This window comes from Amaranthus tricolor, chromosome 3 (genome assembly GCF_026212465.1).
Source record: "Amaranthus tricolor cultivar Red isolate AtriRed21 chromosome 3, ASM2621246v1, whole genome shotgun sequence".
Classification (NCBI taxonomy): Eukaryota; Viridiplantae; Streptophyta; class Magnoliopsida; order Caryophyllales; family Amaranthaceae; genus Amaranthus; species Amaranthus tricolor.
Genome location: NC_080049.1, coordinates 32,550,178 through 32,568,575, shown reverse-complemented (window position 1 = coordinate 32,568,575; position 18,398 = coordinate 32,550,178). Strand labels below are relative to the sequence as shown.

The 18,398-nt window shown below is 32.0% G+C and overlaps 1 protein-coding gene across 5 annotated transcripts; it reads left to right on the top strand.

The window, feature by feature from the left end:
• Positions 1-3,992: 3,992 nt before the first annotated feature.
• Positions 3,993-17,477, top strand: LOC130809026 (histone-lysine N-methyltransferase, H3 lysine-9 specific SUVH4-like). 5 transcript variants are annotated; one of them, XM_057674624.1, is made up of 16 exons: positions 3,993-4,117; positions 4,485-5,233; positions 5,629-5,703; positions 7,666-7,716; positions 9,407-9,461; positions 9,542-9,654; positions 9,805-9,984; positions 10,180-10,278; positions 10,433-10,531; positions 13,468-13,517; positions 13,607-13,695; positions 14,535-14,694; positions 15,058-15,163; positions 15,243-15,425; positions 16,091-16,327; positions 17,210-17,477. In XM_057674624.1, exons 2-16 carry the CDS (start codon positions 4,499-4,501, stop codon positions 17,342-17,344), a joined length of 2,367 nt encoding a protein of 788 aa, XP_057530607.1. In that variant the 5' UTR covers positions 3,993-4,117; positions 4,485-4,498; the 3' UTR covers positions 17,345-17,477. The 5 variants fall into 5 exon arrangements, with proteins under 5 accessions (XP_057530607.1, XP_057530606.1, XP_057530608.1 ...); XM_057674623.1 differs by having other exon boundaries at positions 4,461-5,233; XM_057674625.1 differs by having other exon boundaries at positions 4,461-5,233; positions 17,175-17,471.
• The last annotated feature ends 921 nt before the right edge of the window (positions 17,478-18,398 follow it).

Genomic DNA, 18,398 nt, shown 5'->3' with positions numbered 1-18,398 from the left:
CAAATCCGAGTCTTCCAATGTGAGTTTCGGACAGCAGCTATAGCCGAGGAGGCGTTTTCTGTCGCGCTACAGATTGAAATGTAAGTGAATTGACGTATGTATTATAAATACTTCAATCTCACATCAGTTTAGTATCAAATTTAGATAATCCCTCATATTCTCTCCCTCGATTGTAATCAAAAATCCTCACCCTCTGTTCTCCGACTCTTGTACAATCATTGTAGTTTATCATTGAAGCTTCGAGAAAGCTTCAATTCACATCAATAATAACAATCTAGGCTAGGCTAGGCTAGGCTAGGGAAGACGTAGTAGTGAACCTCATTAAACCTTGTGTCTTGTTTAATTGCTTTTGATTTCATTTCCAATTGTTTAATTTCACATTTTAGGGTTTCTGAAACTTGTTCTTCCCCAATACAATTTGGGAATCTAATCATTGGTCCTTGGGCATTATTAGGTGTTCTAATTGATTTAGGACACTTATAAACATCAATAACAAAAATAGAATCATTAAATTTAGAGAAATTGAAAGAGAAAGAACACCTTAACGCCAATAAAAGGGATTTTGTGAGCAAGATCAGCTCGGATTTGAGAATGTTGAATATGATATCGTCGTCACTAAAATTGGCCCAATCTTCGACAATATCTGGTGTTGGATTGGAGACAATGAGTCAAAATCGACTCTTTTCTGCTTCTCCATGATCGAATCTTTGAGAATTTTGGGAATATATAATTGAGTTTTTTTTTCAAATAAAATATAATTGAGTTTTAATAGTAATCATATTGATTGTTATTTATTATATAATTCTATTTTTTTTTTGGAAATAGGATTAATGTTGGATTAACATTAAATTGTTGATTCTGTTTTAAACACATTTTCTATTCTCATGCCACGCCAAGATTTGGATTTAGTCGTGTTGTGTCTAGGTGGAAATTAATTGCCAAGATTTGGAGTAGTACAATTATCACAATTTGGTTTATCACAAAGTTCTAATGTGATATAGTCTCACCGTCTCACCGAGATATGATATTTCACAAAAAAAAGTAATATATAATAGCGTTCATCTTGTGCATGAGTAAAATTTTATAAGTGAATCAATTATGTGGTAATCCTCCTCAAAAATGGAAACTTTGAATTTAATATAAAATATATCTATTTATGGATAGATCTGAAGAGGGAAGGACGACGACAACTTATACCCATAAAGGAGGAGCGCGGCCAAGGGAGTCCCCCGATTCGAAAAATATTATGAGAAGTTTATGTAACGAAAAAGATAAATAAAATGCATATAGATAAAATAAATAAGTAAAAACGATTAAAAAAATAAGAATAAAAAACAATAATACTAATAATAATAGAAACGAGAAAAAGTAAGAGAACAAGAACACCATTGAGTAATCGAAGAGGAAATTAGTAGTCTAAAACATGGATATGACGCCTGCAATTACCTGTATCCCAAGTCATGTCTTCGGAGAGGTTTAACTCATGCAAGTCAATTTTTATTTGCTCATCTCAAGTTCTCCTGAGTCCTCCTCGACTCCTCTTACACTCTACTAGAATGCTTTTTACCCTTCTCATAGGAGCGTCGAAAGTCTTTCTCTGCACATGTCCAAATCACCTCAACTATTTTCGCGCATTTTTTCAGAAATAGGGGCAACCCCTAGCTTGTCTCTAAACTTTTGGTTTCTAATTCGATCCATCAATGTGTGCCCGCATATCCACCTTAGCATACGCATTTCTGTGACTTTCATCTTATGTTCAAAAATCTTCTTTACAAGGCAACATTATGTCCCATATAGCAATGCAAGTCTGATTGTCACCCTGTAAAATTTTCTTTTTAACTGACTTGGGAACTTCCTATCACATAGCACTGCGGTCGCTGCTCGCCACTTGAGCCAACTCGCATGTATACGATGATTGACAACTCTGTCAATCTCCCTATCCTTTTGAATGATCAATCCCAAATACTTGTACTTTATCGTACTTTTAACAACTTCTTTACCAATTGACACCTCTGACTCCCCTATCAATGATGTCCCACTAAAGTCACAACGCAAATACTCAATCTTCATACGGTTAATTCCTAAATAGATTTAAAAATCTCTCATCCAATTTTTTGAGGATTATATTAATTTATTACATTATTTACATGATTGTTCGTCAAAAATTCAAACTTGAAAGTAACAAGCAATCTAGGGGTTCTTCCCCTCAAACCCTAATTTTATATGAGATATTGGATGACTATGTGACAGACAAAGTTAATGTGGTCTATTTTCAATTGAAAACTTAGATTTCATATTAACTTCATTTATGTTGACAGTACGTAATCGACTATTAGATGTGGATTTTTCATTGGCTTCTTTTATATTGCCGCAGTGTAAATGTGTAATCAACTAATAATTGATATACATTTTTTCTAACTTATGCAACACATGCATAAGTTTAAATGATAAAATTAATAGTTATTTGAAATTTTAATAGAATATTCCCTAAAATATTATTACATATACTACTTTTGGAAGATACTTTCTATTGAATTCAAAATAATTACTAAAATTAGTATTTAAACCTCTTGCACTAGATGTATAGGTTAGAAAAAGTGCGATATTTAATGTCATAATGTATTTCCACATGATCATCATTTATTATAATATTAATTATATAGTGAAACATATAGGAGTAATAAGATTTGTGTTTTTATCTTTATTGGCTCATTGATTTTCTTTTTTTTTTCCTCCTAATAGATACCAGGATTCTAGTTTTTATTTATTTTTTAATTCTATTCTGAACTTATTTCTCCCTCCTTTTCATCATTTTACGAAAAAAAATTAACAATAATGCAATAATCATGGGCTAATGGGAGTGAAAAAAAAGAAGAAGAAACAAAGCATTAATTATATAGTGAGACATATAGGAGTAATAAGATTTGTGCTTTTACCTTTATTAGCCCTTTCATGTTCCATTTTTATTTTTTTCCTCCTAATACATACTAAATTCTAGTTTTAATTTATTTTTTAACTCTATTATGAATTTATTTCTCCCTCTTTTTCACCATTTTACGAAAAAAAATAACAATAATGCAATAATTGTGGGCTAATGGGAGTGAAAAAAGAATAAATAAGAAACAAAGCATAAAAAATAAATGAGTATTTTTTTGATGGTATGTAATAATGTACTCCACTAATTTTTGACAAATTCTCAAAAGAGACAATTTTACAGTAATATGTATATAAAATGAAATGTCTTAAAAGTAATTATTTTTAATCTTAAAATGATCACTTACAATATTAAAATAATTAATTATGACTTTAAATTGGTGTCTTAAAATGATTATTATTTATAAGCAAATGATCACTTAAAAATTTTAGATGAGCAATTAGAGACAAATTTTTATATAAAATGATAATTAAAACACAACAAACCCTAATTTTTCGAATATTGAAAAAAAACACAAAAAAAATTACCTTAGGTCGATCTAGGAAGACTACAACACTAATTATTGGTACAAACTTGAAATTTGATGACTTTAGTTGAAGGATTGAAGTTTCTTACAAGGTTGGAATGAAGAAGGAGAAATTGTAGGGATTGCAAATGAAAAACAAAATCGCGAAATGAACTGAGGAAGAAGATGTCTGGAAAAATAAAAACCTGATAGTCGCTGTTAGTAACAGCGACTTTCAACTTTTTAATATTTTTTTTATTTCCCCTTATTTGCTGTTAGTAACAGCGACTTATCCGAGGCTAGGCTTGGACGTACGGAAGCTTATTTTGGGACATAAATTTTTCCGAATCTTATATTTGAAATTAAGTAGATAAATAATCTCATTTATTTTAAATTTTCTTACACCGACTTGCATAGTTGCATAGTACTCCATAAATGGATATTTTTTTGTTCCGTGTTCCCGCCCTTCAGTTTTTTTTAAAATTTTTTTTTTTAAAAAAAAACCGTCCTTTTTTTTTCCTCCAATTTTTATTTACTAAATTTCCTATTTTGAAAAAAATAAGATTAGAGTAAAAAGACAGGTCGGAGAAAGCCTTTGCGCATCGACTCAACGGTCGCAAGACCAAAGTAAGAACAAAACCAGACTCTTGTTAATACTCACTGCTCATGCAATCCTGGTAACTCGTTCTGCTATTATCTGTGTTTCAATTTCATTGCTTTTTCTTCTTTGTTTTTCGTGATTTATAGTTCCTGAACTCCATTCTATTTTTTGAAAATTTTCAGTACCAAAAAAGGGAACAAATTTAAAATGAAGAAATTGTTCTTTAGTTGTTTTTCATGATAATTTGATATTCAGTGTAGTCGTTGCTGGAATTTAGCAGTAAACGTTGCTGATTTTTATTCTACTGTACAGTTTTTTTGGTTCTATACTTCTATTCTTTAATATTTTTGATATTCTATTAATGTAGCTTGATTTGGTTAGAAATTAAAGTATTTTTATGGATTATTGTTGTTGTGTAGATCGATTAACCTAGAATTTTTTAGTGATTACGGATAGAATGGATTCTGGGAAGGGTATAGATTCATTTCAATTTAAAGTGAAGGGGGAATTGAGCAATGTCGTAGGCGGTCATGCGGGTGAATCGTCTTCCGTTCAGAGGAGATTGAGCCCTCGACTTCATAAGGGAAGTAAAATGCTTCAAGAAGTGTGTGATGATGCCATTACAGTTTGTCAAGTTGAGAGAAGATGTAGCCCTAGGCTTCGTCATAATTGTGTGATTAATGAGGGAATTGAGACTTCAAAGATATCTGGTGCGGAAAGGAGACAAATGTCTCGGTTTTGTGGTATTCTAGGAAAGGAGAAGCAGATAACTGAGACTCAATTGCAAAACGGATTAAACCCTAAAAGTCAGGAAAATCAGGAGGAAACTTTTGTTAACACTCCAGCGCAATCAAGATTAAGCCCTAGAATTCATATTGAGCAGAAGGATGACAATCAGGAAACTCCACAGGAGACTTTTGTTGGACATAAGAGACCAATTGTTGATTCCGACCAGTGTAGTGCCAAGAGAACTATAAATGGTGATGTTAAAGATGAATGTAAAGTTGATTTCGAGTGTTCATATGTGAATGATATAACATCTACTTCTAATGGTGACTCACCCCAGCAATTAACTTCCACCGTAAAAGCATGCGCAAATAAAGCAATGAAACAAGGGGAAGCTGTAAGCAGCCATGCTAGGGTAAAGGAGACTTTGAGACTTTTTAATACATATTACCTTCAATTTGTTCAGGTAATTTCAATTTCAGTGTTACTTACTATTGCAATAGATTTGTGATGTGGCTAGAAAAAAGAGAAACTTTGTGTTCATGTCATTCTTATTTCTCTACATGGAAAGTTTAGGATGTAGTCAGCATTGGTAGGATAAGAATGACGAATGAAAGATTAAATGACATACCAAATTTAACGAAAAGGCGCAAGCCTTTGTTTATTGTAGTTTTTGTATTACCAAAATTAGTTGGTGCTATTTTTCTAGCTATGACTTCAAAGATGCCAGTTGTTTATTGAAAATTTGAAATACTATACCAACTAGGAAAACATAGATTGTTTGGATGAATTTTTGAAGTATATTCTTGCTGTAGCATTAATTTCTTACACATCAAATGTTACATTCTTTTCTTCTTCTAGGAGACTGAGGAAAAGCAAAAGCAAAATCAAGATGACAATGACAAAACAAAGAAAACAAAAGCTTCTTCATCTAAGGTGAGATATGTTGTTTTCTTATTACTCTGCGAAAAGGTCAAAATCTTTTGTTCTACTTGAAGTCATAGATATGTGGCTAGGCCATTTTAAATGTCCTTCAACTCTAACTATTTTTGTCTAAAAATACTGTTCTTTAGGTTGAAAACTTTAATATGTTTGGATGAGATAGCTTTACGAAATTTCAGGGCTGATCTGGATTTAAAACTAATAATGTATTCGTTATTGCTATGATAAGTTAAAAGAAAATTCAAGGTCTAAAGTTTCCGTAAATAAAAATTAATTTGAATATAATTAACTTATTTTGATAGGAAACCGTTTGTTTTCTTACATAGAATCTACTCTTCCTTCTCGATCTTCTCTTGATATATATAATCTGATATACAATGCTTCGTTCTATTTTTTTTCAATTTCTTTCCTCTTGTAAAATGAAAATTTTCAAGTTGTAGAGTACTGTGTCACTCTCTCAATGTAACTATTTATATTAATCATGTCCATTTATGCAATGTTGCTATAAGAACAAATTCTTAATGTTTGACCACTGCGATGATTGCAAGCATGATTTTTTGTGTTCTCGAGATAGAGTTTGAAGCATACTAATTATTTCATTGATAAAAAACATGTAAATATGTATATGCATGAACATAATACTTGATTATTAATGTGATTCTTTTATCCATATTTTTAATGTTATCTACTATCTCTTTTTTGTATTAACATGTAATATAGGCATCTTTACCATATGTGGAAGGTTAGTCCTTATTCCATAATGTGTTGTTTACTTGTTTTTGCCTCGTGGTATATTTTCCTTTTTTTTGTTTCTTACACTTTGACTCTTATGTCAAACTTCCAATGCTTATATTAATGTGTAAGTATGTAACAAGAAAAATTGTAGTCAAAGTTTTCTCTTGGAGATTGTGAAAAAGAAATTGATTTAAACCAAAAGTTTTCTCTTGGAGATTGTGAAAAAGAAATTGATTTAAACCAAATAGAGTGAATGTAGTACATCATAAGAATGACTTTGCCTATTGAGATTCAACAATAAGGATTACATTAAGATTTAGATGATAAGTTTTGTAGTCATCAAATCATCAACTATAGGGTACTTAATTGTTAGTGTCTACGTAAAAAAAAAAAAGGAATGAGTACGTGAGTAAGGCAATAAATGAGGTGATCCAAGGAGAGAATCAAGAAATACTACCCCTTGTTTTCAAGTGTTCTTTTTTTTTTCTCCCAATGATTTTCCAACATATTTGAGAAATCGTGCACTTCAATTTTAATAATACAGTCTTTGAGACGTCTACTTTTAATAATCTAATCATTGAGTAATTTTAAAATACTCATACCTTTAATAGTTACCTTCAAACTATAGACTTGACTTAATTTCACCAAGTAAGCCGTTTAAAAATATCATGTGTCATGCTATAATTGGTTCATAATTTTTTTAAATAATTCTTCCATTTCAAATGAAAATTGTTTTGAATTTAAAATTAATGTTTCTTAAGATCCAAAATGCCTACACTTTTAATTTGTATTATGTTGTGCATGATTCATGAACATCTTTGGATCATGAACAAATGTTAATGTTTATGAATTCATTATGAATGTTAAAACGATGCAAAAAACTCATTGTATATGTCTTGGGAAGAGGTCATAGAAGTTTACATAGTTGTAATTGTTGACACAACACTGACCAAAGCTCAAGCATTTTGGTTTGTGCTATTTGTAGATTCAAGGTTTTGGATTCTTATTATTGAAATATGACCCTAAACATGCAGACTAGATATGCTTTAAACTTACTGTTGCCTTGGAGTAATATTTATTCAAAGGCAAGATTTGATCTAATTTCAATCTTGTCTTATTGTTATGATTTGGTTTTGTTTAAGGCACTTCTTTGTTATAGAATAAGTATTTTTGTTGTTTTTGGATTGAACACTAAATTTGATTTGTTGCCTTAATTGGTAGGAAAAAGATTTTAGGAGTCCTAATCGACCTGACCTCAAGGCGTTTTCAAAGGTAAGTATTTATACTTTTTCTCCTTTGCTATAGAAAATAACACTTTGAAGTTGTTTTATGTGATGTGATGATATGCTTGGTGCTTGAAATTATAAAGAGCATTGATATATGTTGGCATGTGAAATTCTAACCCATTTGTTCCCAACTATGTAAGCTCTCATAATGGAACTCCTTACCAAAGTTCTTTTGCCTAAATCTAAAAAATTTGATGATATTTGGGTGAACTATATAAGGCCAAAATAGCATTTGAGTAGCCCAATCAATGCTCTTTTTATTCATATTAATTGTCAATAACTTTAATTTGTGGTTTATTTTTCTCTAAACTAGTGTTCTTAGACTCGATTTCCTATTGTAACCACGGTGCAAAATCTCGGATGCAATATTCGTCACAAAACCATTTTCATAAGATTCTTCATTCGTAGTTATCACAACCTATATTGCAATCGTAGTAACTTCAAAAGACTTTAAAATGCAGTTGTGAGCTGTGATGTAGTAATGGGATTAATAAACACTATGCTTGTAACCAAGTTTCACCATCCTATGAAAATAGCAAACAACCGAAAGATGGCCTTTTTTAACTCTTTGCTTCTTTGGAACATAAGTGCACAATTATAGCTCTATGGATCTTATAAATTTCCTTTCATTATATGGTGTGGAATTTCAATTGAGTCAAAAATTTATGGTTCATTGATTTTGGATTATAATTTATAATGTAAAATTACTTGTTAAATCATGTGTACTTCTTACTGATGTTATGTTACAAATGATGTTTGCTATTGAATTACACTTGTTATTTACTAGGGTAAGACTAAGTACATTGACCTCTTGAAACCTTGGATCCTCTTCCTACCACATAATGGCATTAGGGAGATAGAATAAGCATTTAGTTATCTCTGACTGAGTATATATCCCTTGTTCATAAATGTATATAGTTACACCTTGAATCATTCAAAAAATAATTATTGATTCAACACATGCATTGAGATCCTTTCCAAGATAAAAATTATACATTCCCTACAAACTTAGATTTAGGTCGATTGTCTGTAATCGAAGTTCGTTTTCGATCTAGACACTCAAATTTTTGATCTTTATTGTATAAGAGTAGAGTAGAGTAGAGCAAAGATGAACATTGTAATGACATATTCTACGATAGTTGCAATCTCTTTCTGCGCTTGTATTTTTCTTCTTCTATCTCTCTTCTCGTAGACAATAACGCTAGTTGAGGGTAGGACCTTTTATTCTTTCCCCACAGCTCTCCTTCTAGCCACGTATTTTTATTTGTTATATTATTCTTTTAAGACCTAGATTTTTTGGGGCTTAGAGAAATTTCAATTGCTATAGTTTCTTTTTATCGTAAATTTGACCCTTTTTTTAGTGATATCAATTTCTTTTCAATGTATGAGTTAAAGTTATCTTGTTGATTAGATATGATAAACTTTAATCATACTCAAAAACAAAGTCCAATTCATCACAAAATTTTTATTAAAATAGCGAACAATTAAGTACAAATTGTACTATTTTTTTAATTCGAACTCTACAAAATACGAGTATGGTAACCATAATTCATGTTGTATTACACTTGTGCAATATAAATGAATTTTTTGCATGGATTTTGAATTCCTAGTGGAAATATATGAGATTTTCTTACTCATAATATCTAATAAGTCATTTTGAAATGTGGTGTTAACAGATGAAAGCAAAGAACGAAATATTGTACCCTGAAAAGATGATTGGTGATCTTCCTGGTTGGTCTATCTAACCTAAGAAGCCATTTCTTAATTCGTTAACCGTGTCATTGATAATGGCTTCATTAATTTGTGGGCAGGAATCGATGTTGGTTATCAATTTTATTCTCGCTGTGAGATGGCGGCCATTGGTTTTCATAGTCATTGGTTGAATGGCATTGATTATATAGGACATGCCAAAAGCAAAAAAAGGGTAATGCATCTTAGATTTGATTGATATGACAATTGAAGTACAATTTGTAATTGGTTATACCGCACTCCATAATTTTTACTTTGTAGTCTTATTTCTTACCGTTTTATGGGTTCTTATTTTTTTGATTTTCATGCCGATTTTTCTGGGCAGGAAGACCTTCAAAAGTATAATTTACCCATCGCAGTGGCAGTGGTGATGTCTGGTCAGTATGAAGACGACATAGATAATGTAGATGATGTTGTTTACACTGGCCAGGGTGGACATGACTTGCTTGGTAGTAAATTACAACAAAAGGATCAAAAATTGGTTGGAGGTAATCTTGCGCTTAAGGTGAGTGACTTCTTTGTGTATAGGCAGATCTATTAAATAATTTATCGATTTTGGGGTTATAGTGTTTGGAGTCAGTCCCTCTAACTAATGACCACTCTTGTTTGCTCTTTTAATAGACCCTCACTCTTACCACAAAGTTTATAGATGTGCTCACATGGCCTCTTAATTTTTTTCTTATCGATACTTGTCATGCAGAATAGCATGGATCAATCTGTTCCCATCAGAGTTATACGTGGGCATCGAAATATTCATAGTTACTCAGGAAAGATTTACTCATATGGTGGGTTGTATAAGGTAAGTTTTAAGTTCATTCATGTTTCTGTTCTAGTGAAGGATTTTATGTCAACAAGATTTGATCATTTAATCATATGAGCCAATTGTCTTCAATTGTGAATTGCAATTCCTTTTGGTTTGTTATTTTATCAGTTTTCTATTTTATTCTTGTAAGGTTTCTGAGTCTTGGGCTGATAATGGTTGTAGAGGACACCTTGTCTACAAGTATCGTTTACAACGGCTTCAAGGGCAACCAAAGCTGACTACAGATCAGGTAGGTAATGCATGATTTGTTTGTTCTTTTTTAAATGCAAGAAGATGCCATACAGTTCAATTATTCCTTGATTTTTTCCATGAATATGAGAGAGGTTTTGTAAACTTGTTTTTGACAAACGCATTGCATAGGATTTTGATTTTGTCTTCTGAGTTTTGGGAGATTGCATGGATTGTTAGCTTTTTTGCCATTAACTGAAAATTTTGAACACCAAGACTTAGGTATGGTGTGATTTTACTTTTCATCTAGTAGTAGGAGTCAAAGATTTTCAATTTTGGCTCTAATTTTTGGTATTGCTTGCTTAAAGCAATTTACTAAGGTTTTGACTTTTGACTGATGATACTATAATTTGTGTTAGTTAGTTTGGCGCCTGGTGGTTCCTCTTTCTGTCATCAATCGACCTTTATATGTGTATGACTTCTTGACATTGTTTGTTTAGTTGTGTATTGTTGTTAAATTTAACATTTGATAAAAAGCTTTAACTTAAGTCATTTTCAAGTATCTTTGATCAATTAGGTATGCAGATACACCAAGGTGTACTTTATAGGATAAGTATTCATGACTTAATTGGAGCCGAGCAATAGTGGTACTATGTAATTATGGAATTTTCGCCAAGGATAAAGTGTCAATAGCCTAGATAGAACTAGAATTTTTGGCATTAAGCAAAGGTTATAGTAAGAAGATAGACTTAATCAAGAATCGAGATGTTTATGATGATATGGATGCGCAGGTTACCCTTACGAGACAAATGTCTAAATGAGTATATTTTAGAAGAGGATTTATAATGGAAAATTTTAAGGTAGGGTGACGGAGAACCAATTACATTGGCATGGTTGTGTGCAATGGACCCACCACTCACTAGATGATTAACAAGGAAAGAACAATGGAAGTTTAGAACTTTGGGGAGAAAAAAAGGGGACTAAAAATTACTTGGATGATGAGAGTGAAAAGAGAAGTGGAGAACATGGATTTGCAAGAGCATATAATACATGATGAAAATGGATGGAAGATGAAAATCATTATGGACAATCATAATATTTGGTTTCTTGGTTCGCGCAGCGAACTCCATCTATTTGTGCTTAAGTATTAGTATAAATATGTTCTTGGGGAGAAAAAAAGGGGACTAAAAATTACTTGGATGATGAGAGTGAAAAGAGAAGTGGAGAACATGGATTTGCAAGAGCATATAATACATGATGAAAATGGATGGAAGATGAAAATCATTATGGACAATCATAATATTTGGTTTCTTGGTTCGCGCAGCGAACTCCATCTATTTGTGCTTAAGTATTAGTATAAATATGTTCTTGGGGAGAAAAAAAGGGGACTAAAAATTACTTGGATGATGAGAGTGAAAAGAGAAGTGGAGAACATGGATTTGCAAGAGCATATAATACATGATGAAAATGGATGGAAGATGAAAATCATTATGGACAATCATAATATTTGGTTTCTTGGTTCGCGCAGCGAACTCCATCTATTTGTGCTTAAGTATTAGTATAAATATGTTCTTTGTCTTGCTTTTAAGCTCAAGAATTTTCAAACGTGTCCTTGAACAAGCTTTTGCGTTTATTGCATTTTTAATAAGCCTTGGATGAAAATTTAGAGAATTGGTACATATTGTATTTATATTTTATCATTCCTATGTCAAAAGCCCATCCAAAGAATCCCAATTATTTCTAATCACCTCTTTGAAACGCTGTTGCATGAAATGCAAAACTTGATGGTTCCCTCTCATCAGCAAAAGGAAAAAAGAGTGCACATAAAAGTATAAAGGCTTGTGCTATTAGAGCCTGCAGAGTATAGCAATTCACAATTATTGAACTTCCTTAAACTAGCAATCAAAATAAAAGAACTCATCAGCTTTGGAACCTTATCCTTCCAATCTAAGAGAAGTAAGGATTGTAGTTTGGCTGATTTTTGTGGGTGGTTTGCAAAATGAAGGCTAGATAAAAGATTTTACAGAATCTGGTATGCTATGTATAAGCTACAACTCCAATGCAACCCACGAAACTCAACCAAATGGTGTTTAAACTAGAAACTCAGATTATAAATCTAGTTGTGTACATGAATTATCCAATCTTATATTGTGAGTTAAATTGTGTCCATGCGCTTCAAAGTTTTCACTTTGATGTGTTTTGATTCCTTAGCTGATCAATATATTGGGATTAAGGCTCTGACATTGTTGACATTGTTGTATTGTTGTTGGATTAAAATGATTTATTTGCTTAAATAATAGATTGCACGGGAACTTCAGATGCGATACATATCAAACTTAATGGAGTGATACTTTGTGGGGTGGCATTTTCAAAAACTATTATGTAATAGCTGTTGCATGTACATCATTGAACAACTTGTTTTCACTTTAATTCTTCCTGTGAAAAGGCCATTGCTGTAGAAGCATATTATTACTCTTTTTTTTTTTTTTTTTTTTTGAGGCTGAGCAGGTTTTCATTTTATATGAGTTGATTCTTGCCAAGTTCCTCCCGCTTTTCTTTTCGATGCAGGTTGCTTTTAACTCTTTAGGTTATAGCAGATCCTTTATTAAGACTAAACTGGAACTACTGATATTTTTGACTTAATGCCTTGATAATGGGAACTATCATTATCTTGTCCAGAAAATGCACACATTTTTCTGAATGTTTCATTTGCTCTATTGCCCTTCATTTTCTGATACCTGTTTTTAAAGCTAAATTAGAGTTGGCTTCTATGTAAAAAAGGAAAAAAAATGAAAGAGTTGACTTCCTTATGTATATCCTCTTTTGCCTGATAAATTGTTGATCTGCACTTTTATTTGACATTTTATGTTGCAATATGTTTAAAATATTACAGTGGCGTGATTTTAGGTAAACATGAAACTGAAAGGCTATAGCTGTACAAGTGTCTGCTGATGAAATTCTGGTGATTGTAATTTCTGAATCTTTAATATTTCTCAGGTCCAATTTGTTCGAGGATGTCCGCTTAAGACTATTTCAGAATTGCCTGGGTAAGAGCTTGCTCATTAGCTTTGAATTCTGAGATGAATTGGCATTTTTATGATAAGTTGCCATCTTATTGTAATCTTTCTGAGTGAAGGTTGGTCTGTCGTGACATTAGCAATGGCATCGAACAACATTGCATTCCTGTTACAAATTTGGTTGACGATCCTCCTATTTGTCCCCCAGGCAAGTTTTCTATGAATGTGTATGATGCTTTTTATTAGTCCTTCTGAATTCAGTTAAGCTCCTTAAGGATTGACCAAGTTAAATTGAAAGATGATCACATATTCTATTATCAAAATTGGATATGAGAAAGTGGCATGCTGCATGCATAGTAAATATTTAAGGAGAAGCCCAGGTGAACATAAATAAATAGTATTGACTTTGGCCTTTTTACTAATGACATGCATTCCGAATCTTACAGGGGCTCGCTTGCTGTCCTTGAAACATAACTTTCACTAGTAACTTGTGCTATGTAGATGGAGAATAGACCTATACCACCTTTAATTTTTTTCTTCGTAGCCCCCTCATTTCTTTATGGAACCACCTCATATTACAATACAGATTGTTGTGTCTAGGCAATAGAATAATCATTTGAAATGGAGCATTTATGCATAAGCATTTGCATTTGAGACAACTTATAAGTGTTCCAAAAAAACATTTCTTTTTGTGGGATGGGAATGAGAGTAGTTACATCCTATATTCCAATATCATATTTTAACACTCTATTATTTTATCTGCCTCTTGTTCGATTGCATGCATGTATATGGTGAAATGGAGCAAATATCCCTATTAATTTAGTCATATTTAAATTAGCCCCAACTAGATTCAAAAGGTGCAATTTATCCATACAACTTTAGGCCTGTACGCTTAAATTCCAATTATCATTCTTTGGCAAAATTATACTTGAAATTGTGCCCCCTTCTAAACATCCATATGTTTATCTATAAGATTTTTTTGTGGTATTTGGAACAATTGAATAACTTCGTCATAAACATGAAATATTTTTTATGTCTTAACAACAGAATTTACCTATATCAAGTCTATAGAAGTTGCAGACAGTGTGAAGCTACCTGCAAATGCAAATGGATGCTCATGCAAGGGGAATTGCTCAAACCCCAACACTTGTGCATGTGCAAAGCTTAACGGACCAGATCTCCCATATGTTGGTCGTGATGGTGGGAGGTAAGATGCCTTAAATGGACTGAAGTTAACCTTTGATACTTTTAAGTAAAGAAATACATTACGAATAATATTGCTGAGTGACATCAATGCCTTTTTAAAGGAAGGGGGCACATTTACTTAAGTTTCTTTGTGTTTAGTTTTCTCTGCTTGAACCTTGAGACTTGAGAGATACCTTTTGTTGTCTGCATGAACGTTTTCTTGTATTCACAGCCCTTAATGGACCAAATTTCAACTTTTGATTGTCTCAGCTAAAAAATACATATTGAATCTTGCTTAGTGACATCAATTGCCATTATGCCCTTTGCTTCCATTAATTCTCTATTTATGAAGTTTTTGATTGATTTTACTAATTATATTTTGCAGATTAGTGGAGGCCAAAGATGTTGTCTTTGAATGTGGACCAAACTGCGGCTGCAAACCTGGTTGCCTTAATCGCATATCACAAAGGGAAATTAAATACCGTCTTGAGGTCATGTGGCAATTGACAAAGTTTCCAAGTTTCAATTCTCATGGATCATATGTTGATTGTGTTTTCTTCTTCTTAGCAGGTGTACCGTACACCTAACAAGGGATGGGCTGTTAGGTCATGGGACTATATTCCTTCAGGAGCACCTGTTTGTGAATATTTTGGGGTGTTGAGAAGAAGTGATGAGCTTGATAATATTGCTGGAAATGAATACATCTTTGAAATCGATTGCTTGCACACTATAAACGAGATTGAAGGAAGAGAGGTGATGTCATGAACTTCTATAACTTAACAATTACATGCATATGCGACTAATATTTAGTATACTCTGCATGTTGTTTCTTCTATATCTTGTTTTGCTGTCTTGTATAGCTTCTCAATGGATTCTCATGAAACAAAGTACATATCTACAAGAAATCCCAGGCTCTATATGCACACAAATTCTTGTGAGACCATCTCTCATTAGGCTGACCCAAACATATAGAGAAAGTTTTCGGTAGGCATTAAGAATATTGTAAGTAGCCACTTAAAATATTGTAAGTACTTAAGTACTTACTCGGTGAGCATTAAGTATATTGTCTGTAGGCATCAAAGATATTGTAAGAGGGCATTAAGGATATGGTAAGTGGGCTAGTAGGCTAAGTTTCTCGGTAGACATTAAGAATATTGTAAGTAGGCATTTATAGTACTTTTTCGGCGGGGATTAAGTATATTGTAAGTAGGCATTAAGGATAATGTAAGTAGTCATTAAAGATACAGTAAGTGGATATTAAGGTTTAATGGGCTGGGTCTAAGAGACGTCTCTCAAGAGACTGGCTGCTATGTGTATTGTTTTTCTTCTAGTGACGCTTGATATATTAAAAGTGTGTGCAACTTTTTTCTTGTGCTTTTCTATATTCTCATAATTTTGTCCTCGGTTTCTTTTTTCAGAGGCGATTTGGAAATGTAAATGTGTCTCTTGCTATGGCTTCTCCAAATATAGATAAGAAGACATTAGATGGGGGACCAGAATTTTGCATTGATGCAGGTTCAAGAGGAAATGTTGCTAGGTTTATTAATCACAGTTGCCAACCTAATCTATTTGTACAATGCATTTTGAGCGTCCACCATGACTTACGACTAGCTCGTGTGGTGCTTATTGCGGCAGACAATATCTCACCTATGCAGGTACAGTGACTCTTTTTGTTTTAGGAAACTAACTCTTCTTTTCCGCTTAAAAGAATATGAAAACGTGACCAGTCGTGTTGTCAGATGACTAAGCCTTAGCTTAGATCCTTAATTTTCGATCTGAGTATGCTGCTGAGTTCGTCTGCAGCTTATTACTCGTCATCAGGTGAATGTATAAATGCTAACAAACGTGATTTTCACCTAATTAATCACGGCAAAGTATAATATAGATTTAGTCCAAAATAATGTTGTTTCGCACTATTCCTCACTCTTTGCTGACCTATGCTTCAAACTGTCCAATCCATTAACCCATGCAATTACTCTCCACTTCTTACTAATCGACACTTCATATTCTCCAATCCATTATCCACTAACTCCCACTCGTTACTCGTAATTCTTAACCATCCCTCCCCTCTAATCTACTAGCATGTTAAGATTGATGTATACTCCCTTTGTCCCTCTTTTAATTCGTACTCTTTTTTTATTTTAGTTTGTTCCATTTATTTTGCATCTTTTTTTTTTGGCAATGACTCCACTTTCGTTCTTTAAATCTCATTCACAAATTTATTTTTTCTCTCAATTTTAACCATTCATTTCTACCATCCACTTAATTTTTGTTTTATTTTCTAACTAAATTTCACTTTCTACTAAATTTCATTCAAATAATACAGGTGTATTCTCACAGGGTCGGAGGGAGTAAAATTTTAGTGTGTTAAGTCCACACAAGAATTTCACATTTTGCTTGGATATATATAGAACGTTCAGCGTACACGTACACTTCTATTAGTCCTACATTTTGTTTCTTCGGTTTATCTATTGTACCTTAATTGATCAACTTTTTCAACAGGAGCTCACATATGACTATGGTTATGCACTTGATAGTGTTGTAGGCTCCGATGGAAAAATTCAAGTACTGCCTTGTTTTTGCGGTGCACCAGATTGTCGGAAACGTTTATATTAGTCTTTTTCAGCCATGTTTTTGCCTGTGTGGTGCTGAAGCTAACAAAACATTATTGATGAAAATGTATTTTATGAAAATCTTTGGCGGCTTAGCGAAAATGCCACTGTTAATCAAACTTATTTATTTTGAGGAATTTGACATTACTATATCAAATACATGCTTTAATTCAGGTTACTCAATCAATTAAACTTGTTGCAGATCCAAAAATTACTTAAAAGAAGTATTTTATGACTAAATTCAATTTGTAATAGCTAAGAAGAATTTACGTTAAAAATTCGAGTAATTATTTTTAAAAATTTTAAATTTCAAAATTGCACTTTTACTATGTTTGATTATATAATTATTATTTTGTGATTAATACATAAATATTTGACCTTTATTATTTAGTCCTTTAAAGTATTATGACATAGTAGTATTAGTATATAACAAGAGCAAAGGATTACGTGAACATTTTTAGGATATGTAACAATAGATTTTTATTAGCTATTGAAAAAAAGTCAAAGTTGAACACTTCTTGAATTGTTTTGAATCCAACTGATCATAATTGTATAATATGATTTTCTCTATGTATCTTTATCATAGGAAACAAATAAATATACAATTTCATACTTCACATCAATACATTATGCATAAAAATGTTCGTTAAAAAAAACCTTCAAAAACCACTTAGCTAGGTGATTAATACATATCCCCTCTAATTTAATTTAGAGTTAATGTTTTAATTTTTTTTTTTACATTTGTTAATGTACTAATTCAACCTATAATATCTCTAATTGTGTATAATTAAAAATTATAAAAAATCTATATTAATAATTTACACATTGAGGCGAATCAAACGAAATCCTACTTGGTTATATTTTAATTTATAGAGCAAGAATTATATACAAATTAAAAATGAAATTAGAATAATATTTAAAAAGCAAATAACTCTGTACTGAAGAGAATATGATATTTTAAACATTTATCTATTCATACCAAATAATTTTTTTGTTGATTTCAAAGTACATATTAGTACTCGATAATTTAGGTTGCAAATGAAAATCCAATTGATTTTAGTTACAAAGCATTATAATTTGTATTTTTTTTATGTTTTATCAATTTGACAAATAT